Below are 18,840 nucleotides of genomic sequence, written 5' to 3' on the forward strand. Positions count from 1 at the left end.
TTGAAAATATGTGGTTGAAGTTGGAGGGATTTGTGGATAGAGTTCAAACCTGGTGGAATCGACATTCCTTTGTAGGTGCACCTAGTTTTGTGCTTGCGAAAAAATTAAAGGCTCTGAAAGAGGATATTGTGCAATGGAATCGCCGAGAGTTTGGTAATGTAGCGTGTCAAAAGAAGCAATTACTGGAGGAGTTGATAACATTAGACGCTAAGGAGGGGGTTTTTGGTCTCTCCGATGGGGAGAAAGTTCATAGGGCTGGTTTGAGGTCCCAGGTGGAGCATCTTCTTTCCTTAGAAGAAATTTCCTGGAGGCAAAAATCTAGGATGTTATGTATCAAGGAAGGGGATAATAACACCAAGTTTTTTCACAAAATGGCTAACTCCCATAGAAGGTCTAATCATCTAAGGACCTTGGAGGTGGATGGGGTGGTTTTTGAGGAGGCCTCTGAGGTAACTTATCAAGTTGTACAATTTTATAAAAATTTGTACAAGGAGACTGAGGAGTGGAGGCCTGTTGTGGAGGATTTGGAGACTGTTTATTGTTGGTGGGTTTGGAGACCGTCTATAGGTTTATTGTTGGAGACCGTTTCTTTCTTCAGGACATCAACCTTGTTTTTTGGTTTCTTCTTGTACTAGACATAATATCAATCGGGTTACCCATATTTTATGAATATTTTATATAACTGCGTCAATTTTGTTAGTCTTCTTGAAGGGCAATTTAGCCCTACCTTCTTGTTGCCTATGCTGGTGTGAGGTCATTTATTTGTAGCCAGATCTTAAGATGTGGCAGGATTCAAGTTTATATTTAACTATCATTTATGTTGGACTTATTTTTTGAACTTTTGATGCATCTCCTTATGCCACGGTGCTATATTATCTTTATCTAAATTGCCTGTTTTCTACAGTTACTTTCAGTTCCACATGGATTTGTAGTTGCATTATTATTATTATTATTATTTTTTATAATTCGATAATTGGGGTTGGGAGGATTTGAACCCTGGATGTCTCTGTAGGAAACACCAAGAGATGCCAATTGAGCTACAAGGCTCTTGGCTGATATTTTAGTTGCATTCTTGTTGTATCCTACTTGTACGCAAGATTATTTATTTGTTGTCTTCATGTGTCAGGAACATTAGAAGCATCTCCAACTCCACCTTCACCTTCACCTTCTGGTGGTCATTTTGCAATTGGACAAGAACAGCTTGCTGTAATGTCACGGGATCATGATGTTTCAGCTCTGCAGCAGTGTGGAGGGGCAAGTTTGCAACTGAATTATCTTTTTATTTTATTTTATCTGATTATTGTATTGTTAGTACTTAGTTAAGTTTAGTTTTATATAGTTAAGTTTAGTTTTATATATTATTTGCTTCCCTACCTTTACATCAGGTCAAAGGACTATCAGAATTGTTAAAAACAAATTTAGAGAAGGGTATCAAAGGTGATGATGCTGATTTGCTGAAGAGGAAGAGCGCATTTGGATCAAATACATATCCTAAGAAAAAAGGGAGGAGTTTTTGGGTAAATTCATCATCAATTTGATCTCTTAAACTTTACCTTTGTTGAAGAAGAGAATACAAGATGATTGTGCTTATTTATTTTGCTGTCTCTTAGATGTTTCTTTGGGATGCTTGGCAAGACCTCACATTAATCATATTGATAGTAGCTGCTGTGGCCTCTTTGGCACTTGGTATAAAGTCTGAGGTGAGTTTTCAGTTTCATAATTAATTAGATAACTTTCCCTAGCTATATTGGATAAAAATTTGATCAGTCTCAGACTGATCAATTTCTTGAGCGTTTATTTGAACTCTTCTCTTGGATCTCAAGTCTATTTTGCTTCGAACACTACATGAATGGCTGGCTGTTTGGTTTTGTCCTTCTTGTACGGATTTGTTTACATTTTTAGATGCTTGTTCACTTAGATGATGGTCATATTGGTGTCAGCATTCACAACTTGTGGATGCAGGCTGCCCTGGTATTCTTCTAATAGAGTTGTGGTGCATTGTTCCTCTGCAAGACGATTATCTTTGTCTTCTTGTTTCCTTTTAGAATTATGTGAGCCACATCCTTCTATTCTTATTAAGATACCAAGTGTGTTGATAAAACCTAGAGTTGGCTGTTGAGACATATCTATGCTATGCAAATACATGTCATAGCTCACATTAAAATGTGTCGTGAATGTTGCCTGTGGTCCCCTTGTTCTTTTGCAATCTGTAAATTATTATTTTTAACTTGGAGATTTTATTTATTTATTATAGATAATATATTTTTATTGATATGGAGGAGTGACATCATTTAAACAGGGTGTGTACACTGTACACAAAGTGCTCCTAAAGAATTGCATTCTAACAGAGAATAAAATCTACAAGGAAATGCATATCAATAGTTCTGATATTACTTGACCACTAGAACAATATTTTCAAATCCAACGTTTTCAATCACATAAGTGAGACCTACAGTCCACTAACTATGTGTTTGCCCCTCTCCCCTTGTATCAACCCACTCTAAATGTAATGTTATGAAATTTTAAATTCCAAAAATTTCTATATTTAAACCACAATTTAAGATCTCCCAAACAAATTTATTTAGTCATGAAATCAAATCATGCGGTAATCCATCTATCTCCAAAATAACTAAGAGTGTGTTTGGATACCGCTTATTTTGCTGAAAATTGAATACACTGTCGTAAAATAATTTTTAAATGTGTGAATAGTGCTGTGGGACCCATTTTTAATGAATGTTTTGTTGAAAAAAGAGGTTTGTGGGTCCCGTGAACAGTGCACGGGACCCACTAGAAAAGCTAGAAACGCACTTAAAAAAAAGAAAAAAGAAAATGCAGACGCTGGACGCAAAACTCAGTATTCAAACGGATACTAAATGGTCTAAACCCCACAAGATTAAACATAGACAAAAATCCCAAATAAATTCTAACAAAGGAAATGTCCAAAATAAAATTTAATCAAATGCATAATGAAATTCTCCAAGAGTGACCATACACTTGAAATCTTAATGATAGGATACTTGAAGGAAAAACAATCACGCTAGGAGGGCAATTATGGTTGGAGTGAGGAACTTTAATCAAGTTTTCCTGTGGAAATGTGGTGTTAGAGAGGAGGAAAATCATTTCTTTAGAAGGGAAATATGGGGATGCATGGTGCCATTGAACCATGGAGAAGGTTAGAACTACTCAGTGTTGGGGATTTTGGAAGAGTACGAGTATGATGGGATGGATTTGCGACCTATTTGTTCATGTGGTTGGAGATGGATATAGGGTAAGATTCTGGTATGATACTTGGTGTGGTGATCATACTGAAAGAGTTGTATCCTTAGTTGTCCTCCATCATAGTTGACAAAGATTTATTAGTTTGTTCATGTTTGGAACCAGCTGTTGGGTGAAATGTTTTAGTCAGTTCAGTCTTTCCTTGACATCCTATATTCCAATATTCCATGTGGTGGTGTTCATGATCTTTTGAATGGCAATGAAAAGTTTGATGTGAAATCATATTATGAAGTTGTTCGTGGTTTAATGACGTAAGATTTCCATAGAAGCATATATGGCATGCTAAGTCACAAAAGAGATGCTTTTGTTGTTTGGAAAGCAGCCTTTGATAAGATCCTGCAGGGGATAACCTTATCAAAAAAGGTATTCCTTTGGTAAATCAGTGTTGCATGTGCTTTGGTTCCTTCTATTTATTTATTTTAATGAAGTTATATTACTTATAAAAAAAAAACATAAAAAAATACAATGAAATTCTTATTTTATCTTTGAGTTACCCAATTTAAGCATTCATAATTTTTGGTAAATTGGGTGATTAGATTAGGGCAAAATAAAGACTTCATTGACAAGCCAAGAACAAATAGGAACATTATCCCTTAGTCAAGGGCAAGATAGTCCACAAAATTAGGATAAACTCAATGACAAAATAGGGATTCCATTATACTTTTATATTTATCACAAACCTTAGAGAGGTGATTGTCATTTTTGCTTAACTTTGGGAATGACTGTCATTTCCTTATACTTTAAGCTGGTTGGTGTGATTTCCATTTTTTGTGTGGGTTTGGGGGACTCCTAACTCCTGGTGCACACATGATTTGTGCCCCTTTGCATTTTGTAATAAGACTTTACAAATAGATCAAGCTTCGCTTTAAGAGCATCTAGACTGTTATTTCTGTTATGCTTTTGATCATTATTTGTTAGAGAGGTACACTTTCTCTCTCTCAGTTTGTTTTACTTTCCTTTTTGCCTTGTTTTAGTATGCTAGTTTCCTCTTTTATTTTTGATAAGTAGTATGCTAGTTTCCTCTTATTTAGCAACTGTGACATTTATCTTTATTTATCTCAAGAAACTGTGCCTTATTATTTTTTTTTATTTTTTTTTCTGAAGGGGATTAAGGAAGGATGGTATGATGGAGGCAGCATTGCCTTTGCTGTTATTCTTGTGATTGTTGTTACAGGTATTGAATGGAATGCTTCATTAAAAATATTTATTTTCTATTACATTAGAGGATAAGTTTAATATGTTGGATTAATACCTCTGTTAAATGTTCATTTTATTAAGCTCTAGTTGGTTTTATTTATTTTAGTTTTTCTTATGATTTTTAAATATTCTTGCTTCTTTTTGCAAGATGTTGGGAAACATTTAAGTGTTTTTAAAACAAAATGTTTTGGAAGCACTGTAATTATCATTGTGTTCATGGACTACGACACCATTCGTTGAGCTTTTTTTGTTTCCTTTTTATTTTATTTTATTTTGTTTTATTTCTAGATATATATGGGCCAAAAAAACTCGTAAATGTTTAATGTTTGAAAACCAACCAATCAAGTGAAAATTTAATTCCTTCATATCATTGAACATTATATTATACTTGTTGACATGTGCATATGTTAATTTACCCGCTCATCTTCCAAACAATTAAGGGATTTTTTTTCTTTCAAGCTATAAATTCCCACAACTGTACACCTGTTCCTTTTATTATTGCTGAAGCTCAAGTTTTATTCTGAATTCTTGTTATCTATTATTGTTCACTTTTTTTAGTTTTATTCTGTTTTACTCTATGTGATGTTGTGTCCACAATTCTCTACAACAACTACAATAGCAAAGCCTTAGTTCCAAATTTTTTGGGTTCAGCTATGGATCGTCAATAGATTACTTAGGGTCGGCCACATCTATACTTTTTCTCCAATCTATTCTATCCGAAGTTATGCTTTCTGTTAATTCTTTAATTCTTGATCTGTTTATCATATGCAATTTCTATATCCAATGCATCTTGGAGGGGCTTACAAATTGTCATGTTGATTGCCTCTATGGAAAGACAGTTGCACTTATTATTAGTATTATTATTATTATTATTATTAGTCTTGTTATTGTTATTGTTATTGTTATTGTTATTGTTGTTGTTATTATTATTGTTATTATTATTGTTATTATTATTATTATCATTTTGCCATTTTTTTTCAAATACTTTCCTCTACAGCTATAAGTGATTACAAACAATCTCTTCAGTTCCAAAGTTTAAATGAAGAGAAGCGAAATATCCATCTGGAGGTTTGTTTCTATGACTTTTTGTGGTGCCCCCCCCCCCCCCCCCTTTTCTCCCCCCTCTTTTGTTCTTTTCTTTTTGGATTTGCACCTGAAGACACATGCATAGGTCATTCGAGGTGGCAGAAGAGTTGAAATCTCTATATATGACATAGTAGTTGGAGATGTTTTGCCTCTCAACATCGGTGATCAGGTACGTGTTTCAGTCTTGCTCTTATTGTTGTACACTACAGTTGTGCTTTAAATATATTGTTGACTTGACATTCTAAATCTCTTCATAGGTTCCTGCCGATGGAGTATTGATCTCTGGTCACTCTCTTGCAATTGATGAATCAAGTATGACTGGTGAAAGCAAGATTGTGAGCATTTCTACCTATCTTGCACTTTTATTAATAATCATATTTTCCTTTTTTTAATGTAACCCCCCCCCCCCCCCCCCACAGGTACACAAGGATTCCAGAGATCCATTTCTGATGTCTGGCTGCAAAGTTGCTGATGGTAGTGGCACCATGCTGGTAAAATGATATTGTTTTTAGCTCTTTTCATTTCTTCACTTATTGTGTGTAGTGTATTTCTTCATAAACTATATTTTGATGAGTATATTTCATAAACCATATATATGTCATTCTCACATACGTTGAGTGTTTATATATATATAATGATAGTTTAACATGTAGGAATGATTCTCTCCCCAGATTAACTATCTTTTCTGGAAAACTGAGGATCTTTTGATTAGAACCCCTGTGGTTCTTACTGCTGATAGTGATTTAAGTGTGTGAATTGTGCTTTGCAATAGCTGATTCAAGGTAGCCAGGCCTCCTAAGAATTAGAGAAAGGAATAAGAGAGAATAGAGAACAAGAAAGAGAAGAACTTGTGGGTTATTTAATTGATGCGTTACAATCTGTCGTTTCTGCTTTTAAGTAACTGCTACAAGCTCATACAACTGTAACTAACAGCTCTAACTACTTCCTAACTGACTTAACAGAATATCTAACTACCACTAATCATATGCCATTAGTTGTGAAGCATGTGTCTAATTGATATGAGCATCAGCTTATTACTACCCCTTATATCTAGTGCTACAGCAGTATCTTTATATCAGTAATGTCAACAGCATATTAGTTATGACAACAGCATACTACTGAAACAGTTTGTAATGATGAGTCTCTTAACATTCCTTTCCCCTTTAAAGCACCTTGCCCACAAGGTGAGGGAATTGAAGTTGCAGCTTGTGGAGAGACTCCCAGGTGGCATTCTCTGGAGAGGTGTCTTTCCATTGAACCAACACCTCAGTGATTGACCTAGATCTTAACTGCTTCACCCTATTGGAGAACAGCAACAGGCTCAGGTGCCAATTGACCTTCTGAATTAAGGGGAAAAGTTGTGGCTGGTGTGACATCCTGTCATAGTTTAATTTTCAAACTGAGAACATGGAATATACAGGGTGTATGCCAGTACCAGGTGGTAGTTTTAACTTATAAACCACTTCCCCAATCTTCTGTAGGATCTGAAATGGGCCAAAGAACCTTGGTGCAAGCTTCCACTTACCCTGACCAGCCAAGGATTTCTGTTTGTAAGGTTGTAACTTTAAATAAACCCAGTCTCCCACTTGAAAATGCCTTTCAGACCTGTATTTGTTGGCCTGGAATTTCATCCTCTCTTGAGCCAGCAGTAAATTATGCTTAAGAGTAATCTGCTGCTTCAATTCGAGTTGACCAGGGATATAATTCTGCAGCTTGGGGGGAGGGAACCCATATAAAGAGACGTGTGAAAGTTGGTAATTAACCAATATTCAGCCAGAGGTAACCATTCAACCCATCTTTGAGGTCTATCACCCACAAAAGCTCTTAAGTATTGCTCAAGACTTCTATTCACCACCTCAGTTTGTCCATCAGACTAAGGGTGTTAAGCTGCTGACAAAGCCAAATCCACACACTGTAATTTGAACTGCTCAGACCAGGAATGGGAAGTAAAAGTGGCATCCCTATCACTGACCAGGGTCGCAAGCAAGCCATGTAACTTGAAGACATGCTGCATATACCCAGAGGCTACCTTTGCAGCTGTATAAGGGTGAGGATAAAGGCATGAAGTGCACATATTTGGTTTGGTGGTCCACTACCACCAGAATTACTGTAAGCCTTCATTGAAATCATGGCTAACATCAGTCCATGGTTTTATTGGAATTGACAATGGTTGTAATAAACCTGCAGGGGCAGTAGTGTCAGACTTAATCCTTTGACAGATACTACATTCCTTAAAATGGAGGACTGGTGCCAACAATTCATCACATGATGTCTGCTTTCATGCCTTGCTAATAAAACTATTTAGCAGATGAAGAGATTTATGCTACAGGACTATTATGGATGTGTTTGAGAACCAAAGGCTTGAGAGAAGAATTTGGGGGAAGGTAAATTCTTTTTTTGTATAATAGCAGGCCATTATTCAAGGAAAAACCATTTGGATGGGGGTCTCCTGACTCAATGGAATGTATCAACTTCTGTAAATTGACATCCGGCTGGTAACTGTCCTTTTGAGTATCAAGCCAAGTTGGATTTGCGACACAGAGCAAAAATAGAGTACAATCTTGCTGAAAGTCCGGTTGGCTGTTTTGTAAGTCTACTTCCACCACTCATGAGAGAGCATCAACCACCCTTTTGTCACTTCCCTTCTTGTATTCCACTGAAAAGCCATAGCACATGAGTTTAGTGATCCATATCTACTGGGCCAGATTACCAACTCGTTTCTCCAACAGAAATTTCAAAATTTTTGGATCAGTCTTCACAAGGAAAGGCCTGCCAAACAAGTTAGGCCTCCATTTCTGCACTGCGGTAGCTAAGGCCAACAATTTATTTTCATAGGTGAACAAATGCGGGCTCTTTCCTTTAAGAGCTTGAATATGAAAAGTAATTGGCCTATGGTCTTGCACTGAAACAGCTTCAATCCGAAAGCTCAATGCATCACACTCAATAAGGAATGGCTTGGGAAAATCTGGAAGGGCCAACATTGGTGGACTATCCACTTCCTGTTTCAGTTTCTCAAAAGCCACTTGAGCCTTCCTATCGCGCAGAAATGATTCTTTTTTAAGTAGACCAGTCAGTGGTTTAGCAATTTCCCCATAGTGCCTAATAAATTTTCTGTAATAGCCAGTCAGGCCGAAGAAACCCCTTAATGCTTTAATTGAGCTGGGCACTGGCCATTGCTGCGTTGCAGCTGTCTTTTTGGGATCAGCTTTAACACCATGGCCACAGAAGATATGCTGTGATTGTTCAGTAACAACTCTAAGATAGCTTTCAAGTCAACTATATGCTCATCCAAAGCCTTACTAAATTCCAGAATATCATCAAAGAAGACTAAAACAAATCTTCTTAAACAGGGTTTAAACACTGTGTTCATAAGTAGAAGGAGCGGATGTCCGTTTTTTACAGCTGTTAATGTCCGCCGTCTTGTTCTATCCGGTATTCATTCTTAGCAAGTCTAATAAGTATATTTTATTTACCAGTTCCGGGAAGAGAGATTTTTTGAATAGAAAGAATGAAACCAGTACCAGCTTATCACCAACCATGCTTCCATTCTTTTCGGCGGCATCCTTCTGTATTGGCGAAGCTTAACTAGAAATCCAAAGTCTTACTAAAGACCAGAATATCATCAAAGAGACAAGGAAATCTTCTTAAACAGGGTTTAAACAGTGTTCATAAGTAGAAGGAGCATTAGTTAAGCCAAAAGGCATAATTGGAAATTCATAGTGACCTCCATGAGTTCTAAATGCAGTTTCTGGAATATCTTCCTCCCTCATATGAATCTGTTTGTGACCAGATCTGAGATCAAGTTTAGACAAAATTTCAGCCCCATCCAACTCATCTAAAGAGTTCATCTACAACAGTAATTGGGAACTTATCTTCAACAGTAGCATTATTCAAAGCCATATAATCAATCCTACAACTACCATCAGCCTTTCTAACAAGTAAACAGGTGAGAAGAAAGGGCTTTGGCTTGGTCTAATAGACCCCACCTCAGGTAATTCTTTCTCAATTTTTTCTATTTCAGACTTTTGAAAATAAGGATACCTGTAGGGTCTTGCAGAAACTGGAGGAGTCCCTTCCTTGAGAATGATTTGGTTTTCATGGCCTCTAACTGGAGGAAGGCCCACTGGTGTGGAAAAGACCTCTGCATAATCGGCAGGGAGATCAGCCAAGATTGCAGGTAGTGATTCCTGCTTCATACAACCAGGACTTGCTGTAGCAATCTGCAAAATTAACCCTTTCTTTGGTCTTTTAGTAAAGAACATGTCTCCTTGAAGGACAGATTCAGTAAGCTGTATGCCCTTGAAGTACCACCTGCTTTCCCAGGTACTGAAACTCCATGATAGCAACTTGAAATCCTAACCTATAGTTCCCAAGGTACTCAGCCATTGAGCCCCCAAGATTACTTGACAACTCCACAGGGACATCACATTCAAATCAACAAAAAATCTCTGACTTTGCATTCGCAACCCCCAGGGATATCACATTCAAATTAACACAGTTTCTGATCCTGCATCAAAAGAAATAGGCCACAACAAACCCCTTTTGTTATAATAACTTCTCCATTTGCTACCTTCACTTCCAGGATATGAGAAGTGTCCACTGCTAACTTGTTTAAATCAGAATAGCATCCACAAATTGTGTATACTACCCAGTCAATCAATGCCACAAATTCTTGATCTTGAAATCTGCTCTTAACCCTCATGGTGCTTGGAGAGGGATTTCCCACTAGAGCACACAAAGTGATCTCTGCATCCTTTGCTTGGACTTCTTGAACCTGATCCATCGTAATTTCATCATCGTCAGTCAATTCTACCAATTGTACTCCAGGCTTGTGATCTGTTTCCACAATTGAGCACAGTTATAACAAAGACCCTTTTTCCTTCATTCCTCCATTTGAGCACTAGTGAGCTTCTGCACTGGAACCCGTAATTTTTTCTCTACGCTTTTTTTTTTTTTTCCGAATCTAGGAACTTCAAGAATTTATGGCGTCCCATTATCTTGGACTGATTTCAGGCTTTTCCGGCTGCTATTCAGATATTCTTCTTGAATCCTTGCCAATCCAAATGCTGAATTTAAGGTCTTATAAGCTAGCATTCTTACTGACAGTCTAATCTCATCTTTGAGTCGACTCAAGAAGCAACTGAGCATATGAGGCTCTGAAAGCCCTTTAACTCTGTTAGATAATGCCTCAAATTGACTCTTGTAACTGAGCACATTGGAAGCCTGCTTTAATTTGGTTGAAATTGCCATGGGGTCATCATATGCAGAAGTCCCAAACCAGCAAACAACCACGTCTTCAGCATTTTGAAACCACACCAGAGCTTCCCCTTGTGGAACGAAGCCATTGACACTTGCTGATGCATATGGGTTTTATCATATGCAAAGAACTGATTTTCCTTGTACACGCAGTGGGCTGGATCTTCTCCCTTAAACTGTTAATGGTGATTAAGTGTGTGAATTGTGCTTTGGAATGGCTGATTTGAGTTAGCCAGGCCTTTTAAGAATTAGAGAAAGGAATTGGAGAGAATAGAGAACAAGAAAGAGAAGAACTTGTGTGTTTTTTCATTGATGAGTTACAATCTGTCCCTTCTGATCTTAAGTAACTGCTACAAGCTCCTACAACTGTAACTAACAGCTCTAACTACGTCCTAACTGACTAATAGTATATCTACTTAATCACATGCCATTAATAGTGAAGAGCATGTCTAATTGATAAGCATCAGCTTATTACTACACCTTATATCTATTATTACTGAAGTTTCTCTATATTACTAATGTCTAGAGCATATCAGTCATGACAAACAGCATACTAATGAGACAGCTTGTAATGATGAGAGTCTTAAAACCTTTTTTTTGTCTTCTTTTTCTAATTATATGTGTGCGTCTCATAAGAAAATCTCATCACCGTTCTTTATTACGGTCTTTATTACAGAAAAATATCAAGTTGTACTATTTGCAAATCTTATTTGCTTGTCACTCTTTTATTTTCACCAACTTGCATGCACATTTTTTTTAAAGGTAACTAGTGTTGGGATTAATACTGAGTGGGGTATGCTCATGGCTAGTATTTCAGAAGACACTGGTGAGGAGACTCCATTGCAGGTCAGCTATTTTATCTTGATGTTTTTGAGTAAGTCCATTCTTTGCATGTTATGTTAACTTGCAAATTACATGTTATAGGTACGTCTAAATGGAGTTGCTACTTTAATTGGTATGGTTGGACTTACAGTAGCTGTTTGTGTCCTGATTGTCCTTCTGGTCAGGTAACTCAAAATATTGGGAATGATCTCTCTCTCTCTCTCTCTCTCTCTCTCTCTCATAATTAATTGCTGTGGTTGACAAATAAAATGTATGCAGATATTTTACTGGCCATACCAAAGATGCAAATGGAAACGTTCTGTTTACAGCTGGCAAGACGAAACTTAGTCCTGCCATAGATGGCGCCATTAAAATTGTTACCGTTGCTGTATGTATATATTTTTTGGTTGATGTTTTGTTTGTTTATGCGCATATTTTAATGTGGAGAAATTTATCACTATAAAAAACATGTTGATAAATTTACCTATGTTGAAATATTGTAGGTCACCATTGTAGTGGTTGCAGTGCCTGAAGGGCTTCCTTTAGCCGTTACCTTAACGTGAGTTTCCCTAGCTTTATATATGATGAAATTTTGTAATTCTTTCCGTATTTTTTGGCAAATATCTTTTCTGTAATTACTGTAGTTAAAAAATATGTATATCTAATATTATATGTTATTCTAATGTGTTTATTTCTCTATTTGTCTCATATTTTGTCATTACCTAATAATTGTTTTCTTTGACTATGATACAGTCTTGCCTATTCTATGCGAAAAATGATGGCGGATAAGGCCTTGGTATGTAATGACAGTTTTTGACGCTTGTGCTTACATTAGTTTTTTAGTACGCGCATACGCATGCTGTGTGAAAGTAAATATATTTGTATAACAAAAGTCATAATGCAGGTACGAAGGCTTTCTGCCTGTGAAACCATGGGCTCTGCCACAACTATATGCAGTGATAAGACTGGAACCTTAACTTTGAATCAGGTAGATTTTTAAGCAGTTGCTTGATTTAATCTTATGCTGTTCAGAAGAGAAGTTCCTTATGTTGGTAGGCTTTGACTTGGTGGTCACTTAGGATTGAAATATCAACAATCCCATCCCCCCCCCCCCCCCCCCCAAAAAAAAAAAAAGAAGAAAAATAAAATGAAAAGAAAGAGATATGGAATTTATTGATTCATGGCTGTGGTAGTAAGACACTATTGTGAATGCAGCTGGGTGTTTTGGGACAAAAAGCTTGCCTTGAGGTTTTTTTTTTTTTTTTTGGGTTGTGCAGGGTGTGGGAGGGGGATGGTTGGGGTTTAGTCAATTGTCCTTTTTCTTCTATTTATGTTTACTAATTGTGATATTATCTTTTATTGATAGATGACTGTTGTTGAGGCTTACGTTGGCGGGAAAAAGATTGATTCTCCTGAGAACAAGTCGGAGTTGCCTTCCTTGCTATACTCTTTACTCATTGAAGGCATTGCACAAAACACTAATGGCAGTGTGTATGGGTCTGAGGTGTGCTTTTTTCTTAGTAAATAATTCTGCGAAAACTTAAGCAGAAAATCTATGCTTAGTATGATAATGATGTCACTGCTCTCCTGCAGGGTGGTGGAGATATAGAGCTTTCTGGTTCACCAACAGAAAAGGCTATTCTTAATTGGGGAGTGAAGGTTTGTTCTCTAATTATATGACTTTTGCCACTTCTCTGGTAAATTGATTTTTTAGTAGTACTATAAGTGACTGTTTTTTTTCTTCACAGCTGGGGATGAATTTTGAGGCCATCAGATCTGAATCTTCAGTCATTCATGTCTTCCCGTTCAACTCCGATAAAAAACGAGGAGGCGTTGCACTACAATTGGTAATGTGAAGGCTTATTCTTCTTTAAATATTATTCAATCATGGCAGCAACTGGAATAAATGATACTTGCTTATATATTTTCTATTTTCAGTTCTTAATATTGTGAATCTTGCCCAAGACTACACAAACTATGCAACACATGTATTGCTGCCTGTTGATGGCATATGTTGGATCTTTTTTTTTTTTAAATAATTAAATTTTTACAGCAAGCGAGGGAAGGGGGATTTGAAGCTTGGTTTCCCACATAAAGGAGACCAAACATTGCCACTTTGCTACAAGACTCTTGGCAGATTGCCCATGTCGATTGTTGATTGGAATACAGAGATTTAGGCACAAATTTTTCATTGATAAGTAGATTTAGGCACAAATTAAATCTGCAAGTGGGAAAAAAAATACTATGAAATGAATAGAGAGTTTTTCTATCAAGATATCTAGTTGGGTCATTGGAGTAAACTCACTTCTGGTTAAGGCCCATTTTAATAGTGCCTACCTGTGGTTTGAACTTTATCACTTTGCCTACCTGGGGTTGCTTCTGTTAGGACTCTGTAACTCAACTTCTCACCGTTATAAACAAAAAAAAAAAAAAAAACAAAACAAAACCAGAAAAATTAAGATCAAAAAGTGGTATTGGAAAAAATTGTGAAAGTTTTTAAACTTTGACCTTAGAACACTAAAATCAAAACCCAGAAATGGATATGATGTGTTTATATTAACATTATGACTTGTACACTGACCAGAAAACCAATACAACCACAATCACAAACAAGGCCAAATCCACATGAACATACACACACAGATTCACCTTCACCAACACATGGTTCATACCCACAGATTCGTACGTACAGATTCAAACACCAGAAATGGTGCTTGTTGTTTTCATGTATTGCTTTTCGAAGCCTTGTTTGTTTCCAATAGAACGTGACCTACTTGCTGGATTCCCTCAAGCGAAATTGGTGGAGGCCATTTTATCCACTGGGTTGGGCTTGAATTCCTTCTATTCATCACTTTCTTTCAATCTCTCTGCAACCCATCATTGATCTGGAAAGTTCGTCTCCTCTGTAATTTTTTTTCTTTTGTGTTTCGGAAGTATAAGTAAATAAATTGGTGTTTTTGGCAAATGGGTCTTTCTGGAATCTCTTAAATTTCATAGTGCAAACCAAAAAGAAAAAAAAAAATTATTGAGATTTTGAGAGCACCCATCATAATCTGGAACTCTACCATGCTTTGGAGCCATGGTCCTCGCCTTCTTTTCGAACCTCATGGGTGGCTTTACCCACTATGTCTTTGGGTCAACTCCTGTTTTCTGTGGTGCCAACTATGCCCCTCTCAGTAAAATGGTGGCGCTATGGATTCCCCATATCTATTGTCAACATTCTTATCTGGCTCGGAGTTGGGGGGGGGGGGTGGTTGGTGGAAGTTCATTGTCTTCTGGTTAAGCAGTTGGTCATTAGAATCTCCCGACCCAAAGTTTAGTAATTTCTAATTTTTTTTCACTCCCAGGTGCTATTTTCGTTTCATGTGTACTATCGAGGCAGGATGTTAATGTCATTTCTATTCTTTATCTTAGAAAGAATCTTTCGGTGGCTTCAGTGGACAGACATTAGGTGGGAAATTGATATTCAGATAAGGTCTATTGTAGAACAGACCATTAGAATTTGTATCTGAAATTTTGACATCGCGGGATAACTGCTTGAAATTTATAACAGTGATTTCTTGGATCCTTGAATGATTCTCTTCTTTCTCCTTGCTACACTTTTTTCTTTGAGTTTCTGGAGTTCGAGGTTGGAATTGGGGATGTCAATCTTTATTAAATCCTAATTTTTAGATCTTTATCTTTATGTTTTTTTTATTTTTATTTTTTTATATTACCTGTTTCTAACGGTGAGAAGTTGAGGTGGGTGAAGGAGTCCTAACGGAGGCAACCTCAAGTAGGTAAAGTGACAAAGTTCAAACTACGGGTAGGCACTATTAAAATGGGCCTAACCACAAGTGGATTTACAGTAATTACCCCTATTTAGATTTAAATTAGGCATAACAAACCAAAGGATCTTGGGAATTTAATGGCTGGTTATGGAACTGTGTGTGTCAGTAAAAAAGTTGAAACCTGTAGTTATTACCAATGTTATTCTCTCTTCCACACCATTTGTATTATTGATATCTGAAGAAACAAAATCTCAGATATAGCTGGTAAATATGGTAATCTGCTAATTTTTATTTTTATTTTTTTAAAGAGGTAAATTTTTTTATTGATGTTACTGAGATCAGATTCCAAAAATCTGGGGTAAGGCTGTCTACCAACCATCACTCACAGCCCTGTAGAATTCTGCACTTTGTATGACCGTTTATTTATTTGTTAATAATGATGTCAGATTCCCCTTAAAAAAAAAAAAGCTCAAGGAATTGTGTAGAAAGTAAAGAAAAGATACTTTTACCAGTAGAGTCCTAGAGAATTAAGAATTTCATTCAGTGGCAAGAATTTTAAACTTTTTTGTTAAGTTAATTTGAATTTTATTTAACAATGTTGTATTTTAACTAGTTAATTTATATGGTCAATTACGATGACAGCCACAAGGTATAGCGAAACAACACTCGATATAATGATTTCAAGGAACGACACAGCGCCCCCAAATTTTCAACATAATTAATACTCTACCTCGTAACCTCCCTGCTGACAAATGGAATTAAAAAGACAAAACAGAAACAGTACTCTTTTTTAGTACAATATTCTCAGCAATACTATTTTTAAATGTATTCTCAATTTAAATAAATTTTAGTGCAGTTTCACTAGGTAGTTCCCTTGACATCACATGTCACCTTTTGCTAAACATTATTGTTCCCCCTCGCCACCCCCCCCAACCCTCTTCTCTTAAAGTAGTGATTGTTTCATTGTTTTTTCCTAAGGTAGTGATTGCTTCACACTGTGCTCCCTGTAGGAATGGACATCTACCATTGCTTGACAAATTTTGTTTACCCTATGATTTACATGATATGCGTGTGTGTATACAACCTACTAATAGATTCATCCACCTCCATTAAAAAAAAATTCATGATTCCTTTTTGCCTATTGCATGTTTTGATATTTATACGTAGAATAATTCTAATGAGCAATTAGGATATCAAAGTGCTGTCAATAAAGAAGACTTCAAAGCTTTACTTATTTATTATGGAAAAACGTAAATTCTTTATCTATGATCTGATGTTCGCCATGAAACCAGCATCTTGGTCCAAAACAAGTTTCAGTGGAATTCAATAATCATTGTGTGTAATATCAGGATTAATCTACTGATACTGTGTTTTGCATATATGACAAAATGTTATTACTAATGACTATCATTTTCTTTTCTTTGTTTACAGGACTCTCAAATTCATATTCACTGGAAAGGGGCTGCTGAAATAGTTTTAGCATCATGCACACAGTATATTGATGCAGTGGGTCAGTTAGTTGCAATGGATGAAAATAAGGTTGGATGCGTAATTACTTTCCTAGATTTACAGTTTGTGTCATAGTTTATGAAGCATTGATATGAATGCTCTATCTATGTCCAATATGATATGGATATGGTGATATGTTAATTTTTTAAAAATTAGGATATGATATGGTGAAAATATGTTAATTATTGAATTGATTAACATGTCTTTTTAGGGTTTTTATATATTTATATATATATTTTTATGATTGTATATTTATTGTTACTAATAGGTCCAAAACATAAATAACAAGCATCAAAGGTTAATAACATATCTAATACTTATGTATTAGATATGTTATTAACCTTTGATGCTTGTTATGGTGTTTAGTTTTACCATCTTGAGATTAAGTCTTGAGATTAAGTCTTGAGATTAAGTCTTTTTTCTTGAGATTAAGTCTTTTTTCTTTTTTACTCTTCTGGAATGGTGTTTAGTTTTACCATCTTTTTCTTGTCTTCCCCTTCCTGTTTTGCTGGATCATTGTAATTTGATTTCTTGATGTTTTTGCCTCTTTAGTACATTTCCTATGTACGGGGCTGTGTTCTTCTCTAATATATTTTTATCGTTACTTATCAAAAAAAAAACATATCTAATACTTATGTATAAAAAGAGTCCGAATTTGGGAAGGGTGGGGTGTAAAACCTAAGTTTTACACCTTCCAATAAGAGTTTGTCATATTAGCATTTTACTTAAAATTCAATGCATCCTACCGCACTTAATAACATCTCAATAAACTCCCAATTTGATTGTATTTATATATAGGTATTAGAATTAATTGGGTGTAGTTGTACTTATTCCTAAATATGTAATAAGATGATGTGGCATGTTAGGATTGGAAGGGTAAAACATAGGTTTTACACCACGTCCTTACAAAATTTAATATTGTATAATAAAGAGATAACATACCCAATACTAATTCAATTTTTAGCTTTAGTATCCAAGTAATTTTAAAAAATATAAAATATAAAAGTTTCAAAAACTTGCTTTAAAAAGAAAGATAATTAACTATTTAAATGAATACAACATTCAACCTTCAAAAAGCACACCTTAGCTGAAGTGCTCAACAACAATATCATGGATTGTTTTCGTTGTCATTCTCTTTCCTTTTTTCTTTTTTTTTGATAAGTAAGAATGATATATAGACGAAAGGCTACTCTATGCATGAAAAACATAGAGCAAACCTAGAAAATACAAGAAGAAAACAGAGAAACAAAAGAGAAAACCAAACAACAAAGAAATTATAAGAGAAAAATGGAGCAAAGAAAAGAAGGGAGGAAATCACTAGACATGAGTCCCCACGCCCGAGACCAATCAAAAAGAGTTCCACTAAAAGAAGCAAGCAATTGATCACTGGAGCTATCCAAATCCTCAAAGTCCTCTGATTCCGCTCATTCCAAACACACCATAGGATGCCCAATGGAACTAAATTCCAAATCTGAGATGAGTGTTTCCCCCAACCAATTCCACCAGCCAAAAAGCAAATCTGGGATCGATCTAGGTATAACCCAAGACAAGCCAAAAGTTCTAAAGACAAAGCTCCATAACCGATAAGCCATCTCACATAAGCCATCTCACATAATGCACCAATCTCTCATAACCGATAACCGATAACCGATAAGCCATCTCACATAATGCACCAATCCACAATGGCGGCACAAAAGTTCTCTTTCCTTTTCCTTTTCCTTTTCCTTTTTATCCTTTACAGTTTTGATATTATTTGGATATAAAAATTATTTATTGGTAAGTTCAAGTTTTATCTAGTGTTATTTCTTTAGTGTTTTAACACTAATAACTTTTTGTTAGATTTTTTTTTTGAAAAGTCCACCATTTGATTACTTGGTTACTGATTAGTATTTGTTAATAAACTTATATGTAGAATACAAAATAC

At 35.9% G+C, this 18,840-nt stretch overlaps 1 protein-coding gene across 1 annotated transcript in view; it reads left to right on the top strand.

Annotated features, from left to right (window-relative positions):
* The window catches only part of LOC142622079 (calcium-transporting ATPase 10, plasma membrane-type), a 102,491-nt gene that overhangs the window by 75,829 nt on the left and 7,822 nt on the right, over positions 1 to 18,840 (top strand). Inside the window, exons 11-28 of the mRNA XM_075795508.1 lie at positions 1,127 to 1,254; positions 1,386 to 1,517; positions 1,611 to 1,700; positions 4,381 to 4,450; positions 5,471 to 5,541; positions 5,645 to 5,728; positions 5,817 to 5,894; positions 5,979 to 6,050; positions 11,578 to 11,661; positions 11,740 to 11,822; positions 11,917 to 12,025; positions 12,141 to 12,196; positions 12,391 to 12,433; positions 12,542 to 12,625; positions 13,004 to 13,141; positions 13,231 to 13,296; positions 13,386 to 13,484; positions 16,839 to 16,946. Of these exons, the coding sequence (XP_075651623.1) occupies positions 1,127 to 1,254; positions 1,386 to 1,517; positions 1,611 to 1,700; positions 4,381 to 4,450; positions 5,471 to 5,541; positions 5,645 to 5,728; positions 5,817 to 5,894; positions 5,979 to 6,050; positions 11,578 to 11,661; positions 11,740 to 11,822; positions 11,917 to 12,025; positions 12,141 to 12,196; positions 12,391 to 12,433; positions 12,542 to 12,625; positions 13,004 to 13,141; positions 13,231 to 13,296; positions 13,386 to 13,484; positions 16,839 to 16,946 (1,595 nt within the window). The remainder of the gene's footprint in view (positions 1 to 1,126; positions 1,255 to 1,385; positions 1,518 to 1,610; positions 1,701 to 4,380; positions 4,451 to 5,470; positions 5,542 to 5,644; positions 5,729 to 5,816; positions 5,895 to 5,978; positions 6,051 to 11,577; positions 11,662 to 11,739; positions 11,823 to 11,916; positions 12,026 to 12,140; positions 12,197 to 12,390; positions 12,434 to 12,541; positions 12,626 to 13,003; positions 13,142 to 13,230; positions 13,297 to 13,385; positions 13,485 to 16,838; positions 16,947 to 18,840) is intronic.

This window comes from Castanea sativa, chromosome 1 (genome assembly GCF_040712315.1).
Source record: "Castanea sativa cultivar Marrone di Chiusa Pesio chromosome 1, ASM4071231v1".
Classification (NCBI taxonomy): Eukaryota; Viridiplantae; Streptophyta; class Magnoliopsida; order Fagales; family Fagaceae; genus Castanea; species Castanea sativa.